Source organism: Condylura cristata, unplaced genomic scaffold, assembly GCF_000260355.1.
Source record: "Condylura cristata isolate star-nosed mole 26May11 unplaced genomic scaffold, ConCri1.0 scaffold00015, whole genome shotgun sequence".
Lineage (NCBI taxonomy): Eukaryota > Metazoa > Chordata > Mammalia > Eulipotyphla > Talpidae > Condylura > Condylura cristata.
Window position 1 is genome coordinate 35,715,690 of NW_004567116.1, and position 16,939 is coordinate 35,732,628.

A 16,939-nucleotide genomic window follows, 5' to 3' on the forward strand; every position below is an offset into this window, starting at 1 on the left:
CAAGGACAACCAGTCACAAACAAAAACTGGGGTTTAAGCTATAGAAAATCAGTAACTCCCTAACTGTACTACCCCCCAATCTTGATTTCAGTCTTTCTTCTGGCTTCTGTTGGGGAGTGCTCCTAATCACTTCCGTTTGGGCATTGTTGAGTTCAGTGCATAAAGACAAATACTGAGTTTAAGTTACATGCTTTAGTTTCTCTTTTAACGCTTGTTAGCCAGGCCTCCATTTCTCAATACCCAATGCTCAAACCATTGTCTCCAGTTCTATCATCTCTTCTCTGCAATTAGTCAACAGATTATGAAGAAACCAGATAAATACACACTTCACAAATCTAATCTCTCATTTCTGTTTCATTGTCACTATTCTAGTTTAGAATCTCTTTGCTGCTCATACAGACTCCTGAAATCATCTCTTAGTAGGCCCTATTTACATCTATTTGATATATTCAATTGTTGAAACAATTGATTTTCTCAACAGCTTGTGACATCCTCTTTGCCTTATACCTGTTAGATTACATGTAAGAGTAACATCTATCTAACACGACAGGTCAGGATTATAGTCTTCCAGGTGCCATATATCAAGCTACACACTTCCCACCAAACTTAATACAAGAGTTTTTTTCTTTTTTTTTTTTAACCTTCATTTATCTTCCTCCTTCAGAAATTAGAAGAGAACAGAGATGTAGTTTAATGGAGCCTTCTAACATCCCAATATTTATTATTAAAGTTTTTAAAGAAACTTAGCTGGGGACTTAAACTTTTGGTAATATAATTCAGTAATCCTGATGGCCAAATCAGAAAACAGCTATGGAAAATTATAAACAGAACCAGTTCCTATGGATTGTGAACAGTGAATGTGGGCATATAATTGACAGAGACTATGATAAGAATGTCACTGAAAAATGCTTTTCATGTCCAGAATGGCCATCATCTCAATTCTAAAGGATCCTGCCATCATAAATATAAATTCTGAACACACTAATGGTGGTAGAAAACTACCACCACTAATGACAAGCATGTTGGTTTGAGGATTTCCATTCTGTCATCTTTCTGGAGACATAATTCCACAGAAAACCCCTACACAATTGCCTCTAAAAAGTTAAAAAGTCCTCGCTGACAAGTCCTGCCACAGAATCAGTCTGTACACCTACTAGACCACTGTAGCTATCTCTACCGTGCAGGGAAGCATGAAGTTGAACCAGGCTCCTTTCTCTTTGGCTTCTTCTTCTTTTTTTTTTTTTTCTTTCCTGACCATTTTCTTTCACACATTTCAGGAAGTGGTTTCAGCTCTCAGAGTGTTTACTATGCTCCATACAAACATTCATTCTCTTGGTGATAATCTTGCACTTTACTTGTTTTGCTTACAACAGTGCCAACCACATGTGGGTAGCATTATAGATGCTCCAGTATTGCCATAGTGATGGGGATGGGTGGCTTTCCTTTTAGAGCAGGGCCCATCCCCTCTGATGTCTAAGTATCATCTTTCCTGTAGATTTAGGAGCCAAAGGAACAACTCCCTGTTTCCTACAAGCCCTGGAGACCAGAGGGGAAGTCTCTTCTCTTTCCCTTTGTGTTGGTCATTTTGGCCACTTACTGGGAGATGGTGGTTCTGGCCTGGCCAAGAGGCTCAAAAAAAAAAAGAGTAAGAGCTGTTAAAAAAAAAAAAAGGCCAAATAAACATTTGTCTAAAGATTAAGAGACAACAAAGTTGGGGGGAGTTTCTTGGGGACCCCTGTTGAGTTTTGCTGCACCCTGAGTGCCCAGTCTCTACTGAGGGAGGGATGCTAGGCATTTCATCATCAAATAAAGAACATATTTGCCCCCTGAGAAAAATAGGGTCCCCTATTCTGTCTGCCATCTGTGCACATACATGAAACTTTATACAAATAGAGTTAGAATAGGAATCTCTTTGATTCTTACTTTTCCCCTGAAGTATACTTTTGGGGTATATACAATCCCTTAAAAAGAATCAAATGACCAGGACAATGTTTGCCAAAAGTCACAGGGCTCCCACGAAACATTTGAGTTCTAAATATTTACACTAATACTTTGCTTTACACACTTAACCTAGGGAATATTTATAGGGGAAACTGTCTTTTTGATTTCATGACTTTTTCTAGAAACTCATCAGTCGAAACACAACAAACAAAGCCAAATTATTTTAGCATTTCTCCTTTATAAGTTTCCACTGAGAAATCTGGGGACCCACTGAGACATCTCAAAGATAGTTTTTAGGGAGCAAAAATCAAGTTTTCAGGAGAATTGAAACCTTATCATCAGATCACGGGTGCTTATGTAACAACAGATGCTTCTATTTGAAAGGACTATCAAAAATCTAGAAGTAAGCAAAGATTAATATGGTTGTGTGAGACATCTTTGCTTTTTAAAAATAACCAAGAAACATAATAACATTAAGATAAAGCACAGAATAGTATTATGTTAAAACAGAATCTTTTGTAATCTAGGCAGATTACACAGAAAGAAATAACTTCACATGGTGAATGAAGCCAGTAAGAAGTAAAGCCAGGGAAAAAATCTATCAAGATTTATTTTAACATAACTGATTTCATTTTGCAGACTTGGTTATTAAAACTCAGGCAAATAAAATTGATTTTCAGACCCCCCCCCCAAAAGGAATTGTATTACCCAGTTTTTCAGGGATGGGGGATGGAGTTTTTACTTAATAGTTACAGAACTTCAAGTTTTCAAAGATGAAAAATTCTGGCAATAGATGGTGATGACGGTTGCCCAACAGTGTAAATACACTTAACACTATCGAACTGTACACTTCAAAATGGTTCAAGTTGTATTATTCCAAGTTTAAACCTTCACTATGTTCTTTTTGGCCCCATCTCATGGCACCTGTGATGTTGGAATGAATTTCAAAATATTAAGATGCTATTAATGTAAAGAATTCACAGCAGCAATGATTCAATAAATAAGAAATATAAACATTTCTCAAATCTAATTTCCCATATGGTAAATGTTGATAATAAAATATACCTACCCATCTGGTCCCTACTGAAAACACATACACACACACACACATAATCTTTTAAGTTCTCACTATGTTTGAATTGTGAGAAAAGGGCCGTGGAGGAGAAAAAACATGAACCCCAAGAACCACAGATTCAGCACAAATCTACATATTCTTTCTCTTGGAAAACTGTAGACCTGGTGTCTGAGGTGAAAAACATGAGACACTTTTGGAGGTAGATATAGAAAAGAAGGGGCATTCTAGGAAGTGAAAAATCTGAGAAGAAATGACTGTGTAAACCTGGTTTCTGAGGTGAAAAACCTGAGGTAAAATGATTCTTTAATAGCTAGATACTGAGGAGAAAGGGGGGTCCTGAAAGCAAAAAATCTGAGGAGAAATGACTGTGTAGACCTGGACTCTGAGGTGAAAAACCTGAGGTAAAATGTGCTAGATTCTGAGAAGGGGTGTCAGGGTAGCAAAAAGTCTGAGGAGAAAGGACTGTATAGACCTGGTCTCTGAGGTGCAAAATGTGAGGTAAAATGACCCTTTATTAGCTAGATACTGAGAAGAAGGGAGGCCTAGGAAGCAAAAAATCTGAGGAGAAATAACCATGTAGATCTGCTCTAAGGTAAAAAACCTGAGGTAAAATGACCTTGTTAAAGGTTATCTGAGGAGAACCTGGGTCTAGGAATGAAAAATCTGACAAGAAATGACCACGAAAACCTGGTCTCTAAGGCGAAAAACCTGAGGTAATATGACCCTTTTTGAGTTAGATACTGAGGATTAAGGGGGTCTAGGAAGCAACAAATCTGAGGTGAAATTACTGTGTAGACCTGGTCTTTGAGGTGAAAAACCTGATAAAGTGACCCATTATTAGCTAGACACTGAGAAGAAGAGGGGTCCAGGAAGTGAAAAATCTGAGGTGAAATGACCATGTAGACCTGGCCTCTGATGTGAACATCCTGAGGTAAAATGACCCTTTTGGAGCTAAATTCTGAAGAAAAAGGGTGGTCTAGGAATCAAAAATCTGAGGAGATTTCTGTGTCTCTGTTGTTCTCAAATACAACCTCAATATAAAGCATAAATTTTAACCAAAATGACTTCATTTTCGCAGAGATCACTGGGTAGGAGATGGGGTGGGTTTGAAGGGGGGATACTTTTATCTGTATGTTACATATTAGCCTTTTAACAGAAGAGCAGGGAATATCTATATCCACTTCTACACCTATATCTATATCATATATAGTACAAGATTCCATAGCTGTAGACATGCTGTACAATGTAACCTATCAAGGTGATGAAAATCAATACAGTTATTAACAAATTCCAAGATAAAACCTCTCTGTGGCATATAAGAAGCAAAACATATAAACTTAAAATTATGCTTTTTAATCAATATTTCAGTATTCTATCTTACTTTGAAATGATGTTTTTACCCAGTCATTATCCTTTAATTAACTCAATTTTAATATGAGCCCAAGTTTTTAGTTTTAATTTCTCAGAGTCTTAGAAATTATCTTCAACGTTATATACTCCCAAACAAAATTACTGTTGAGATGAAAAGTTTTTCAGTATAGTGATTCAATTAGATTAAATGAAAATTTACATTTTTCATAACCTTAAAATTAAGAGGAATGATAACTTATTTGGCCAGTGAACCTACATCATTTTGAAAACACATCTAAGTAGAATATTGCTAAGAATTATACTTAGTACTCATAACTCAGAGAAAACATGACTGTTTCTATTAAGCCCCAAATATTAACCTTAAATTCTTAAAATATTGAGTTGGTGTCTCTAATAATTTTTTTTAAAGATTTATTTATTTATTCATACAGAACTGGGGTATAGGCCAGAGATGCGGAGAGTGAGAGGATTCACCAGGGACAGAGTGGGAAGCAGAACAGGCAGATTGACAAAGTACACTGCTGAGGGGAGAAGCGGGCTGGTCAGGAGAGGTCTGCCACGCCACGTGGATCTCCTCCGGGGCAAGCAGGGATCAAACTCATGCGGAAGTGGCTTAAGCTTCTTAGTGCAGTGTTTCAACCCGCTGCACCACCAGGGAGGGCCTCTAATAATGTTTTTAATGAAGCATGTTTAATTCTTAGAAGTTTAATTTCACTATATTTTACAAATTTTAGGAACATTTTCTGTATGTAAATATTTATTTCTATTGGTCAATCAGAAAGAACTGGAATTAAGAAGCATTATAGACACCGTGTACGTGATATAGCTTACTTTTTGAACTATAGACACATACAGAGACAGATAAAGAATTATAGATCCAGGCCTTTCCTGGTGGCCCAATGGGTTACGAAGCAGCACTACAAGGTAGCCACAGCAGCTTCAGAGCGAGAGTTTGATCACTCTGAGGAGTAATTCACATGGAGGAGATGACCTCTCCATCTGCTGGTTCCAACAATGATCATTTATCCACACATCTAAGAAAATTTACCTTAGGCTGCTGTCAACAAGAAAATGAGGCATGTGCCCCTGGCAGCTGCCCTTTTACCTCGGAGCCTGCCTGCTACAGGTTGCTGAGGGCCGCCCTGTGGGCTCGCAAACTGACTTAGAAGCCCACCTTCCAGCAGGGCAGGAGCAGAAAGTCTAAGAAGCCCGAGGTCCTTGCCACACATTTCTTGCCAAGCTCCTTACTTCTCCACCGAAGTTCTTCTTGAGTCATGTCAGTTGCCAATCTCATCTCTAAATGATTAAAAAGTAAAAATAAAAAGACCCTGCAGACTCTGAGAAACTTACCATGCATAGAGGACACAGCAGCCAGGTAGGAAAATCCCAGGATGTCATGACTTATTGGAGGGCTACTAGCATTGACTTCTGGTTTTGAATTTATTGAGGGGCTCATCAGACAGAAAATTATAGAGCCAAGGGTTTATTTATCAGCAGGGGAAAAAACTGCTCAGACTCATCCAGCTCACTGAAACCATCAGACATCAAATCTCACAGGAGCGGCAAAGAATTCTAAAAACTTACTTGCAAGGCAGTATTTTGCACTTACATCCTTGGAAGTCTGACAAGGAACCACTCATGAATGTTAGAGACTCCTCACTTGGTGTTCAGGTGGTTGGATGTCAAAACAATGAGAGCCTTTCTAGCCTCTGCTCAGAACAATGACATCCTGGAACCAACCTGTGATGTAAGTATGGGCTGGGGCTACCTTTAAGGACAGGTGTGGTTGTGCATTTGCAAACAAGGTATGTGCATTGTAATCATTTTCCTTTCATAATTATTGACATGTAATTGGATATTGAAATATATGAAAATATCTGAAACCAAAGCTGAGAAAGTAGTATGAAGTTACAGGCAGATGATTTCCACATTTCTTCACAATCTACCATTCATCTGCAGATGATAACCTAGCACACTGGATTGGGTTATTTTCTTTAAAGATTTATTTACTTATTCATACAAGAACTGGGGTACATGCAAGGGATGCGGTGGAGGGGGTGGTGAGAGGATTCACCAGAGACAGAGTGGGGAGCAGAATAGGAAGATCTACTGAAATAAACTAGAGGGGAGCAGCAGGTGGGTTAGGAGAGGTCTGCCATGCCATGTGGGTCAGCTCCCTAGTCAGGGATCAAACTCAGGCTGCAGTGGCTGCAGCTAGCTTTGTAGTGCTGTGCTTTAACCCTTTGCACCACCAGGAGTGGCCCATGGTTATTTTTTCATTGTTAGGGAGTCTACAGTGAACAGAGGTGAGGCTGCTTATATGGAATCTCTGCAGAATGATGAGTTCTGGATGCTGGGGGCTAGCTAGTTCAGCAACCAGGGAATGCTTGTATATTGAAGAGCATAACGCAGAAAGGGAGTGTGGAGCCTGGAAACTGAAAATGAACTTAGAAATGAACAAGTGGGAGAATTAAAAAATCTGTCCTATATATTGGTATTCCCCCAAATTTAATATGTGTAGGAATTACCTGGGGATTTATTAAAATGCAGGATAGGACTGTGATTCTTCATTTCCAACAACCTCCCAGGAGATGTTAACTCTGCTGAATCATACCTTAAGATGGGAATTGAGCAAAAGATAGAAAAGAGGGTAAATTGAATGAAGATGGAATGGAGGATTATAAACTCAGTATATTCCCTGGGTGATGTTCTAGGGTCACTTTTAGCTTGGAATGGACCCTTATGGGGTCCAACAAGTCAGGGTTTATTGTTATGAATCTGCTGGCCTTTGAAAAAAGATGGAAAGAAATATAAAAAGTATTTTGAGATGGATGTTTGGAGCCAGGAAGATTAGACTAGAGACAAAATTTGCACAAAACAGACCAAAAAACCAATTTGGGTCTGAATTTGTATAGAACAGGGCCATTCAATATATCAATATACACTAGGAGCTGTGAAGCTGTGAGGTGTTTTTTTTTTTTCTGTGAGGTGTTTTATATAGAACTCTACTCAAATTAAAAAAAATAATATAATAGTTTATTTTTACATAATTTTGTGCCTTTTTCCATCTCAGTTGTAATCCCCATGGGCTTCCCATCACCAAATCACCTGTGTGCCATCACCATAGTCCAATGCATTTCCCTTGCCCCACTGTTTTTTGATCCCATTCCTCATTCCTGGTATATATTCCCGGTCTCTGGTATATAGCTGTTTCCGTTATTTTCTTGCCTGGTCCATTATACTCCTGCTATGAGTGAAACCATCCAGTATTTTCTTTTTCTTTCTGGCTATCTCACTAAACATGATCTTTTCCAGCTCCATCCATGTTGCTGCAAAAGACATGTGTTTATTTATTTATTTTTGGTTGCTGAGTAATATTCCATCGTGTGTATGTACCACAACTTTTTGATCCAGTCATCCACTTTTGGGCATTTGGGTTGTTTCCATGTGTTTTCAATTGTGAATAAAGCAGCAATAAACATGGGGTGCAGGTATCTTTTTGAATCAGTGTTTTTGTTTTTGGATGGGGTTGTTTATTTTTGTTGAGTTTCATCAGTTCTTTGTATATCTTTGTGATCGATCCTTTATTGCTAGTTTAGTATGCGAAAATTTTTTCCCAATCAGTGGGATGTCTGTTTGTTTTTTGTAATGTCTCTTGCTGTATAGAAGCTCTTTAACTTGATGTAGTCCCATCTATTTATCCTTGCCTTCACTATCATTGCTTTGGGTGCTGTATCTTCTAAGATGTTACTGAAGTGTATGTTATGTAGTCTTTGCTTCCAGGTATTTTATGGTTTCTGTTCTTTCTCTAGGTCTTTAATCCACTTGGAGTTGATTTTTGTATATGGTGCCAGGACTATTGTCTGAACAAACGTTCTTTGTTCCATTGTATCTTTTTTGCTCCTTTGTCAAAGATTAGCTGCCCATAAACCTGTGGGTTTATATCTGGGTTTTCTATTCGAATCCACCAGTCTGTGTATCTAGAACTCTGTTCAAATTTAATCCTGACAATTGCCCTTGTAAAATTGGCTTGGTTATCTGCATTTTGCATATTATGTATGACTTTCAAACATGTCAAGTGAGATAGTACTCACAGAGATAGTAATCCAGAATGCTCTGGACATGATTACCTATGTTTGAATTTGGTCTCAAAACAAGAAAGAAAGAATATCATAATCTCATGACAATACCAGCATTTTTGCAGGGACTAGGTGAAAACAGAGGAAGCACATTATAAGTGTTCATTAAGTGTTATGTGGCTGGAGGTAGGATTCGTTATTTGCATTTTGCCAGATCAGGATAATTAAAACCCTAAACGATTGTTCCAGCAGCATCTTGAAGTTACAGCTTGTGAGAGCCCTGCAGCTCATCAGAGCATTTAGAATCCAGGCTGACACAGCAGCTACTTCAAGGTTCCAGGGCAACAGATTGGTGTCCCCTATCCCTGGTGAGGGTGCCTCTTTGCGGAGGAAGTCAGCAATTGGCACTCCTCCTAAGTGCTTTCCTCCTCAAGGCAGCTAACTTTCCACCCTCTATTTCACATTCCTTTCTTCTCCTTGTGCACCAGCTCCCCTCTCCCCACTGCCCCCCCCCAACTACACCTCTCCTCATCGTGGCCCTTCTCCTTGTACTCCCTCTTTCCCTCCCATTCCAGTACTGGGCTTCCCCATCCTGTCCCCACTACCCTCCACTCTTTGCACCTCCTCCCTGCTCTCCTGCCTCTCTGCCCCTCTGTGCCCTAAAACGGATGGATCGTGTACCCCACCTGAGACTGTCTTATGTTTCTGCCTTTCCCATATTGCTCAAATTCCACTGGTCTCTCTCTGGGATATGGGCAGTTTTATCACTTACCCCAGCTTGATTGTTCAAGTGTACATTCCTCAAGAGTCTGTCCATGTCTTACGTCTCACTTATATACCTAACGCCCTTCACTTATATACCTAAGTAGGACTTATATGTCTGGGGCTCAAAACTATCTAGTTAAGACAAAGTGTTATTTTTTTTTAAGATTTATTTATTTATTCATACAGAACTGGGGTACAGGCCAGAGTTGCGGAGGGTGAGAGGATTCACCAGAGACGGAGTAGGGAGCAGAACAGGCAGATCATGGAAGTACACTGCTGAGGGGAGCAGCGGGGCGGGTCAGGAGAGGTCTGCCTCGCCATGTGGTCGCCTCCGGGCAGGCGGGGATGGAACTCATGCGGAAGCGGCTTTAGTTTCTTAGTGCTGTGCTTTAACCCGCTGCGCCACCAGGGAGGGCCCCAGACAAAGTGTTATTTTGATGGGTCTAATTGGTCAGTTCTTTTCTTTTCTCAGGCTGTTGGTTGGTTAGAATGTTGTTTAAAAAAGATGGGGCCTGGCCCTCCCTGGTGGCACAAAGGATTACATCTCAGCACTATGAAGCTATACTATAACCACTGCAGCATGAATTTGATCTCTGGCCAGGGAGGTGACCCACATGATGCAGCAGACCTCTTCTGTCTCACCCACTGCTCCCCTCAGCAGTGTATTTCAGTCATTCCCACCTTTTCTGCTCCCTACTCTGTATCTGGTGAATCCTTTCAACCCCACACCTTTGATCTGTACCCTAGTTCTTGTATGCATAAATAAATCTTAAAAAAAAAAAAAGACAGGCTCTTCCAAGAGGAAGGTGCCAATCTTTGTGCTTGACGCTGTTGATGAAGCAGAAATTTGACTGACCAAGTGCCCCATACAGTTGGAGGGACTCTGAATGAGGCTCAGAGAATAAGAACCAGCTAAAGGAGCAGCCTTAGAATCTATAATAAGACCAGCCATATTTTGAGGATCTTCCCTCCAGGCATTAAATCCTGACAACAAACTTTGACCAAAGATAGGCCTACTTTCTCCCTGTTCCTCTACTTTCTTTCTTACTTCCACCTGACACAGTCTTGTCTTGCATAAAGCATCTCTTTCTCCCCATGAGTCAGCCCTGACTGACCAGAACCCCGCCATCTAAGCCTCTGCAGATTCCAGCTCTCTGTGAGGGAGGCCCTGGCCCGAGGCTCTGAGAACGTTCACTGTGCCACTGCCTCTCTCACCAGATCATGCCCCCAGATCACCTGGACTGTCTGACGCTTTTCCAGAAACCCGCTTTTGGGGGAAGGATTGTGAGTGATGTTGCCACAACAGCTGCCCTTCACTACCTTTGTGGTAGGCTTGCCTCTGTGGATGGTGAAAGTGGGGCTCACTGAAGGGCCCAAGTCCTCATGGGTTTCCTACTTTGAGCCCTCACAAGAGTCCAGAATGATTTCTAGTTGCTCCCAATTACTTCATTCCTCCCTAATGAGATGAGAGTTGGGTTGTTACTGAGAAGAACACAGGCTTGGAGTTACAGACCTGGATTCAAAGTCTGGCTGCATCACTTTCTGAGCCACTTCATAGCAGGCCTTGAGCCTCCCCTCAGACCCACAGCTTGGCTTCCCTCTGTGAAGGGTGGGCCTGTGTTTGCAGGGGGGCTGGTTTCCTGGTGCTGTTCTTCATTCTGGTTTCAAGCAACCTCCAGCCTCACCTGCTTGTGCTATATGTCAGGGACAATTACAGGCACTTTTGAGCATTGCTTTAGTTAATTCCCAAAATGTCAGTGTGAGGTTAATGTCATTATTCTCATTTGAAAAATGAGACTGAGACTCTTGAGATCATTTGAAAGGCAGGACTGCTGGAGCCCAGGTCCTAATGGCTTGAGGAAAGCAAAATGGGGTGACAGAAGAAAGAAGAGACTGTGGAGTCCGATGCCTCTACCTCGAGGACCCCCTAGAACTCCTTCAGACTGTCCCTTTGGTTTGACTTTCCTGTTGTCTTCAAGGAAGGGAGTTGTTCTTGGAGGAATTCTGAGAGTGAAGTGAGTTTGGTATACATAAAACACCTGCTAGGCAGCATGGAGATACCCTAGATTTGACCACTGATCTCCTCCACCCACTCCTGGTAGGCCCAGGCTCATGACACCATGCTGCCTAATGGGATATCAGGCAGGGACACCCATCACCATGATAGGGGAGAAACTATGAGCATTGTATGAGCAGACAACTGAGGATGGCTGAGCAGAATCTTGCACAGTCTGCAGTATTGACATGGGCCCCCAGATGTGTCAGATTTTAAGAGATGAAACATAGACGAGACGATCCCAAGCTTCCACAATGGTAGGGCATAGAGTGTGTGTGAATGTCGCATAAATGAAAGGAATGCATGGTGTGTGCAACCATGTTATTCAGGCTATGGGTGCTAAGCTCTAGGATAGGCTTGGACCAGGCTTTTAAGCTCACACCCCTCAGAGAGGCTGGACTGAGCCCTCCCCCATGCAGTTCACGACTGCCATCTGGTGGTCACCATAGTCTAGGCCCCAGCAAGGGAGCTGAGAGTGGGCAGATTCAGCAAGGCTGTTATCTCCTTCAGAAGGGAAGGTGGGAGTAGGGGTGGGGACTGGGAAGTGATGCAAGGCCTACTGGAAACCCTACTCAGTCCCCTGTACATGTTGGCATGAGAGAGAAAAAGCCCAATATTTCGCTTCAGCATCTCAGACCAGCTGGGATTCTATTTTTAACCTGCATTGTGGTAGTTGACAGCTTGGAACGCCTTCCTCCTTCTTTTCTTCCTCCTTCCTGCCTTTTGCAGCCCAGAAACTTGTAAAAGGATGGATGGCAAATGCAAGAGCTGGTCTCCTCTCTCACTGCCTTCCATCCATCCTTGAAGACAGGGGGTGGATTTTGGAGACATTATTGACTGTGAAGTCAATGAGGCTTGCATTTCAGGGCTCCTCATTTGCATAGGCTCTTCCAAGGCCCTGCTGGGTCTCCTAGCAATTTTGTATCACTAATTTTGTATTATTTCTCTTTTTAAAAGGCACGCAGTTTTAGAAGCATTGGATCCTTTAATGTGGGGTCTGCCCCTTGATTGGCCTCTGTTCCATCTCCAGGTCAGTGTCTACTTGAATAGGATTATTTGTGTCTTGTTCTAGCATGATCTTGAGCAGCTTCCTTTCCTGCCTGGGTCTCAATTTCCCCATCTGTTCTAAGATGAAGTGTTAAGGAAGCCCTCTGCCAAAATTCCAGGCTTCAGATTACCCATGTTTAGCCACTTGATCAGGTTATCTGTCCTTCCCGGTTCCTTTGTCATTGTGCATACAAAAGGGTGATGCTGCTGTCTCTTTCTCTCTGGCGCTGGATCAATCTCACCATCAAGGCGAGTGGGCACTGAGATGCCCACTCAGGTGTGGGCCTCCTTGAACCAGAAAGTCGACCAGGCCCTGACACTGGGATAGAAGACATGAAAAAGACTGTTGTTTTATTAACTTCTGTATATCTGTCATGGGCATTTCAAACCCACATTGGATAAGCTAAGTCATTACATAGAGCTATTTATCTTTTCTGGAAAATTTACTTGATTCCTTAACAATGCCATTATGTCAAGAGAATGTGCTCAAGAATTCTGATGGTCATGAATGCTCTCCTCTCCCAGCCCCCACCCCTGTTCCCAGCTAACAGTTGCCCAAAGGGATTAGACAGAGACTCTCTAGCTTTTTGTCAGGGGGTCATGCTCAGGAGTGGGAAGCAGGTGGGGAGACCTAACTGGGGGAACTTTAAATCCCTTGCTGCCTCACCTGCCCTCCCCTCAAAAAAAAAAAATCCAGAAAGAAAGTTTAAGAGGAAACCAAGTCATTTATTATTTCTTGAAGAGGTTGTCTGAGAGGGGAGGGGGCAGGATGATAGTATTTACCTGGAAAAGAATAAAGGGACTTTTCAGTGCCAACAGCCTGCTGGTCAGGAGGTGTGTGATTAGGCAGGTTGGTGTTTCCAGTGCTGATTGGGAAGGACACCTCGAGGTCACACTGGGGACAGGCTGCAGCCTCTCAGGAGGCAGCCCCATCTGAGCTCCCAGCCTCCAGGAAATCAGTGCCTTTACTCTAAGTGTATGTGAGGCAGGTTGGCCCATCAGAGCTTCCATTGCCAGGACCCAAACGAATGTCCGAGGTCAGTGCCAGGTTTCCAGGTGTCAGGCTCAGCCCCATATCCAGAGTGTGCTGTCTCCTGTGTTCAGGTCCTGTTTGTTTCCTTTGTGTCCAGCAAGCCACCTTTTCCTGGGCAGGGTGTTAGTCCATCTTGTCTGGTGACAGTCCTGTGGGTCAGTTTCAGTGTGTAGGTTTCCAGGGTATGTGTGTTTGGACTGGCCTATCCTGCTTCAACCCCTTCTCCTCCTCCACTCCTCAGCCAGGCCCCAGAGTGCTGATGGTGGTGTAGCTCAGCCTGGACAGGGAAGCAATGGAGGGTGTGGGAGGGTCCTCCTCTGGAAGGGGCCTGGGGCGGGCTCGTGGAGGTCGAGGGCAGCAGCGGACGCACGTGTCGAGACAGGCTTGGCGAAAGCGACGGTGCATGAAACAGTAGACCAGAGGGTTGACACAGGCCGAGGCGTAGCTCAGCAGGTGGATAAAGGAGATGGGTGCGCCCGAAAGTGCACGATGTGCACCAGGACCGTCGAAAGCACGCCAAGTGTTGGCGCTATACACTGGCAACCAGCATAGGAAAAACAGCACAACAATCACCAGCAACATCCGCACCACTCGCTTCTTAGCTAACAGCTTGGCCTGGATGGGCCCTTGCCCCGGTCCCTGCCCAGGAGTGGGTGTGGTCAGCGCGGACAGCTCCAGAGCAGGCCGAGAGCGCGGGAGCTGCACGTAGCAACCATCGCCGTCCTCACCAGCCAGCACGGTCTCTGACACGCACCGCCCGTTCGAATGTGCAGGACCTGAGAACAGACGTTGGGAGATCAGAGCAGAGGGTGAGGTGTCTCCACTTCAGCCCAACCCTTTTGACCCCCCAGTTCCCAGCAGCTCTTCCTTCTCCTCAACATCCCTGGACTCCAGGCCCCGCCCCTCCCAAAGCCCCGCCCCTCTTGCATCTGACCCTCAGATCCTGCCTCACCTGGCAGTCCTCTTTGGTTTCCTACTCGGCTCTGGCTCTCAGTGTCACTGTCACTGTCAAAGCGAAGCCCTAAGTAGAGTTCACGGGAGATGAGCCCGTAGGCCACCGCCATAACCACACCCGGGACGAAGAACAAGAGCAGGAGCAGCAGTACAGACCTGGAGACAGAGCACAGAACGGTCACGCGGACTCTGTCCAGCATTAACCACACATGGAAGGACCACCAGGGGCTGATGCTTCTAGGGCTGGTGGCCAGTTCTCAGAGAGAGTAGCATTTGGGGGTGCTGCTGGGAAGGGCTCGAAACTGGGGCAGGGCCCCAAATGGGAATCCCACACTGGTGTGTGCGGAAAAGGAATTGGTGTGGTAATTCTTGGAGCAGCTGGAGGAGATTCTGGGAATGGTCCTAAGCATAGGATGGGGATGGAGAAGGGAATTCCCAAGAACAAGCAATAGGATCCCTCACCACGTTTGTCGAATCCGCGCACTGGGCCAGCGATGCACGCACTGCAACACACGGGCCCCCGCCGGCTGCACGCTGGTGAACACTGGGTAGGGCACCATGAGCAGACCCGACAGTATCCACGTGGCTACAATTACGCGAGCCGCGTGGGAGCGTGTCTGCCATACACGCGCCTGCAGAGGTCGGCAGATGGCGCTGTACCGTTCCAGGGCGATGGCCACCAGGCTTAGCGTGGACACACTCACAGACACCCCTAGGCAAGGGAAGAGGCAGGAGTCAGGCAGGGAATTTGCACTTGCACCAGTATGACCCCCCACCTCCACTGGGCCATCCATGCCTCTACTTTCTTCAAGGATGTTAGGAAAGGAGAGGGACAAGGAGAGGGGCAGGTGGGTTGTCTCACCTACCCATGAGGTAGGAAACTGCCTTGCAGACAACGGTGCCAAAGATGAACGTGCCCATGAGATTGGGCAGTAGTGTGAATGGCATGCAGGCCACAGCCAGCAGGAGGTCGCTGACTGCCAGTGAGAGCAGGAAGGCGTTGGTGACCGTCCTCAGGCGGCGGCTCAGTCCCAGGACCACGATGATGAGCATATTTCCTCCGACACTCATCAGAAAGATCACTGCATAAAGAGTGATCCTAATGGCCAGCTCCAGTTCTGGGGACAGAGGGGGGAGGTGGTGACAGTGGGGATCTGGCTCCCACCTACCCAGACCCTCCAGTCTCACATCTCTCCATCCCCACTACCTGGCCAGATACCCTGCTGCCCAAGGGGCAACTCCTCTACCCAAGACTCAGTCAGTAAATGGTGAACTTGAATCCTTTATGCTTCTGATATCCTGACGCTTAATCACTTTGGCTAACTCTACCTTTTCTTAAGAAAACTTGTCTCTTCTCAAACTTTGCTTCACATCCACCCTTCTTTTTGCAGCTAAACTTCTTGAAAAGATTATCTGAATCTTCTCATTCACTTTTCAATCCACACACAGACTGATGTCCTGTCCCCGACCCTGTTTGAGCACTGCTTCCCGACCCACTAAGCTGTAACCACCAAATCCACAGAACTCCTCAGACTCAATTTTCCCATGACATCTGATACTGTTGACTACCCACTGACTATTGAAATAGGCCATGTCATATCCTTAATGTCTAAAATAACTCACATGCACACAAACCACTTTGCCTACTCTCTATTATCTGTAGTTCTTTAGCATGTCATCAGGTTCTCAGAAAACTGACCTCTGCCCTCCCACCTCCTCTTGCCCTAGAAGACTCAGTTTCTAGAAGGCATCATGCACCCTCATGATGTGCACACTCACCTTAGTTTCTCAGCCTGGAATGTTCTTCCATGGTCCCTCTAGTTACTTCCCACACCCCAATAGCTCTCCATCACTAACTTGTTTTCTTTAACTGGTAAATAGCCATTCATCCCTCATCCTTCAGGCTCAGAAAGGCCTCTGCTAGAAGGCTTTCCTGGACACCTCATTTGGAGTTAGTATCCCTTTCCTCTGACCCACAATGTCATGCTCCAGACAAATGCTTTGCTTTGTCCCTCCTCACTCATCCTTCACCTTTCTGCCTCTAAACCTCCAGCATACACCCTCTGTGTTGCAGTTTTTTCTTTGGAAATGCATGTTGGAGGATGTGTGTGTGTGTGTGTGTGTGTGTGTGTGTGACACTGTGATTTTGAATTTTATTTTTTACTGTTATACACAAACCATCTGTATCTTAGAAGCTGGGTCCCTCTTTGCAGGGAAGTCTTATATGTGTGTATGTGTGTGTGCACATGTAGGGGAAAATGAAGGCCCTGTGGAAGGGGGATTTCTGTTAGAAAGGTTCTTAACTCTGAAAATTGGAGCTGGTGGTCTATCTTGTTTCCATTGTGTTTTCTTGCCACCAGCTCCCCAATCTTTCTGGTTTTAACCACTCACTCATATCCTCTGTTTCTCTTCAGCTAGTACTTGATTCAGTAACCACACTAAGTTGGTACAGTATTCTAAATGTAAAAAGCACATTGTTTATCCCTCCAGCGCATGTTTTCTATCCAAGCACCCTTGAATATGACTGACTGTGGTGGGGTAGAAATCTGAGACCAGGCCTGCTTTTGTGACATCCCTATGTCATGGGGGCTCCTGAAAGCTAGAAGTCAACATCTCAG

General features: G+C 44.2%; 1 protein-coding gene across 2 annotated transcripts in view; it reads right to left on the reverse strand.

Annotated features, from left to right (window-relative positions):
• Positions 1–13,045: 13,045 nt before the first annotated feature.
• CCKBR (cholecystokinin B receptor) overlaps positions 13,046–16,939 on the reverse strand; it is a 9,935-nt gene continuing 6,041 nt past the window's right edge. For both annotated transcript variants that reach the window (XM_004683113.2, XM_012725030.1), the window contains exons 2-5: positions 15,188–15,439; positions 14,784–15,033; positions 14,320–14,477; positions 13,046–14,143 (exon numbers count right to left, since the gene is read on the reverse strand). In XM_004683113.2, the coding sequence (XP_004683170.1) occupies positions 13,605–14,143; positions 14,320–14,477; positions 14,784–15,033; positions 15,188–15,439 (1,199 nt within the window). In that variant the 3' untranslated portion in view covers positions 13,046–13,604. The remainder of the gene's footprint in view (positions 14,144–14,319; positions 14,478–14,783; positions 15,034–15,187; positions 15,440–16,939) is intronic.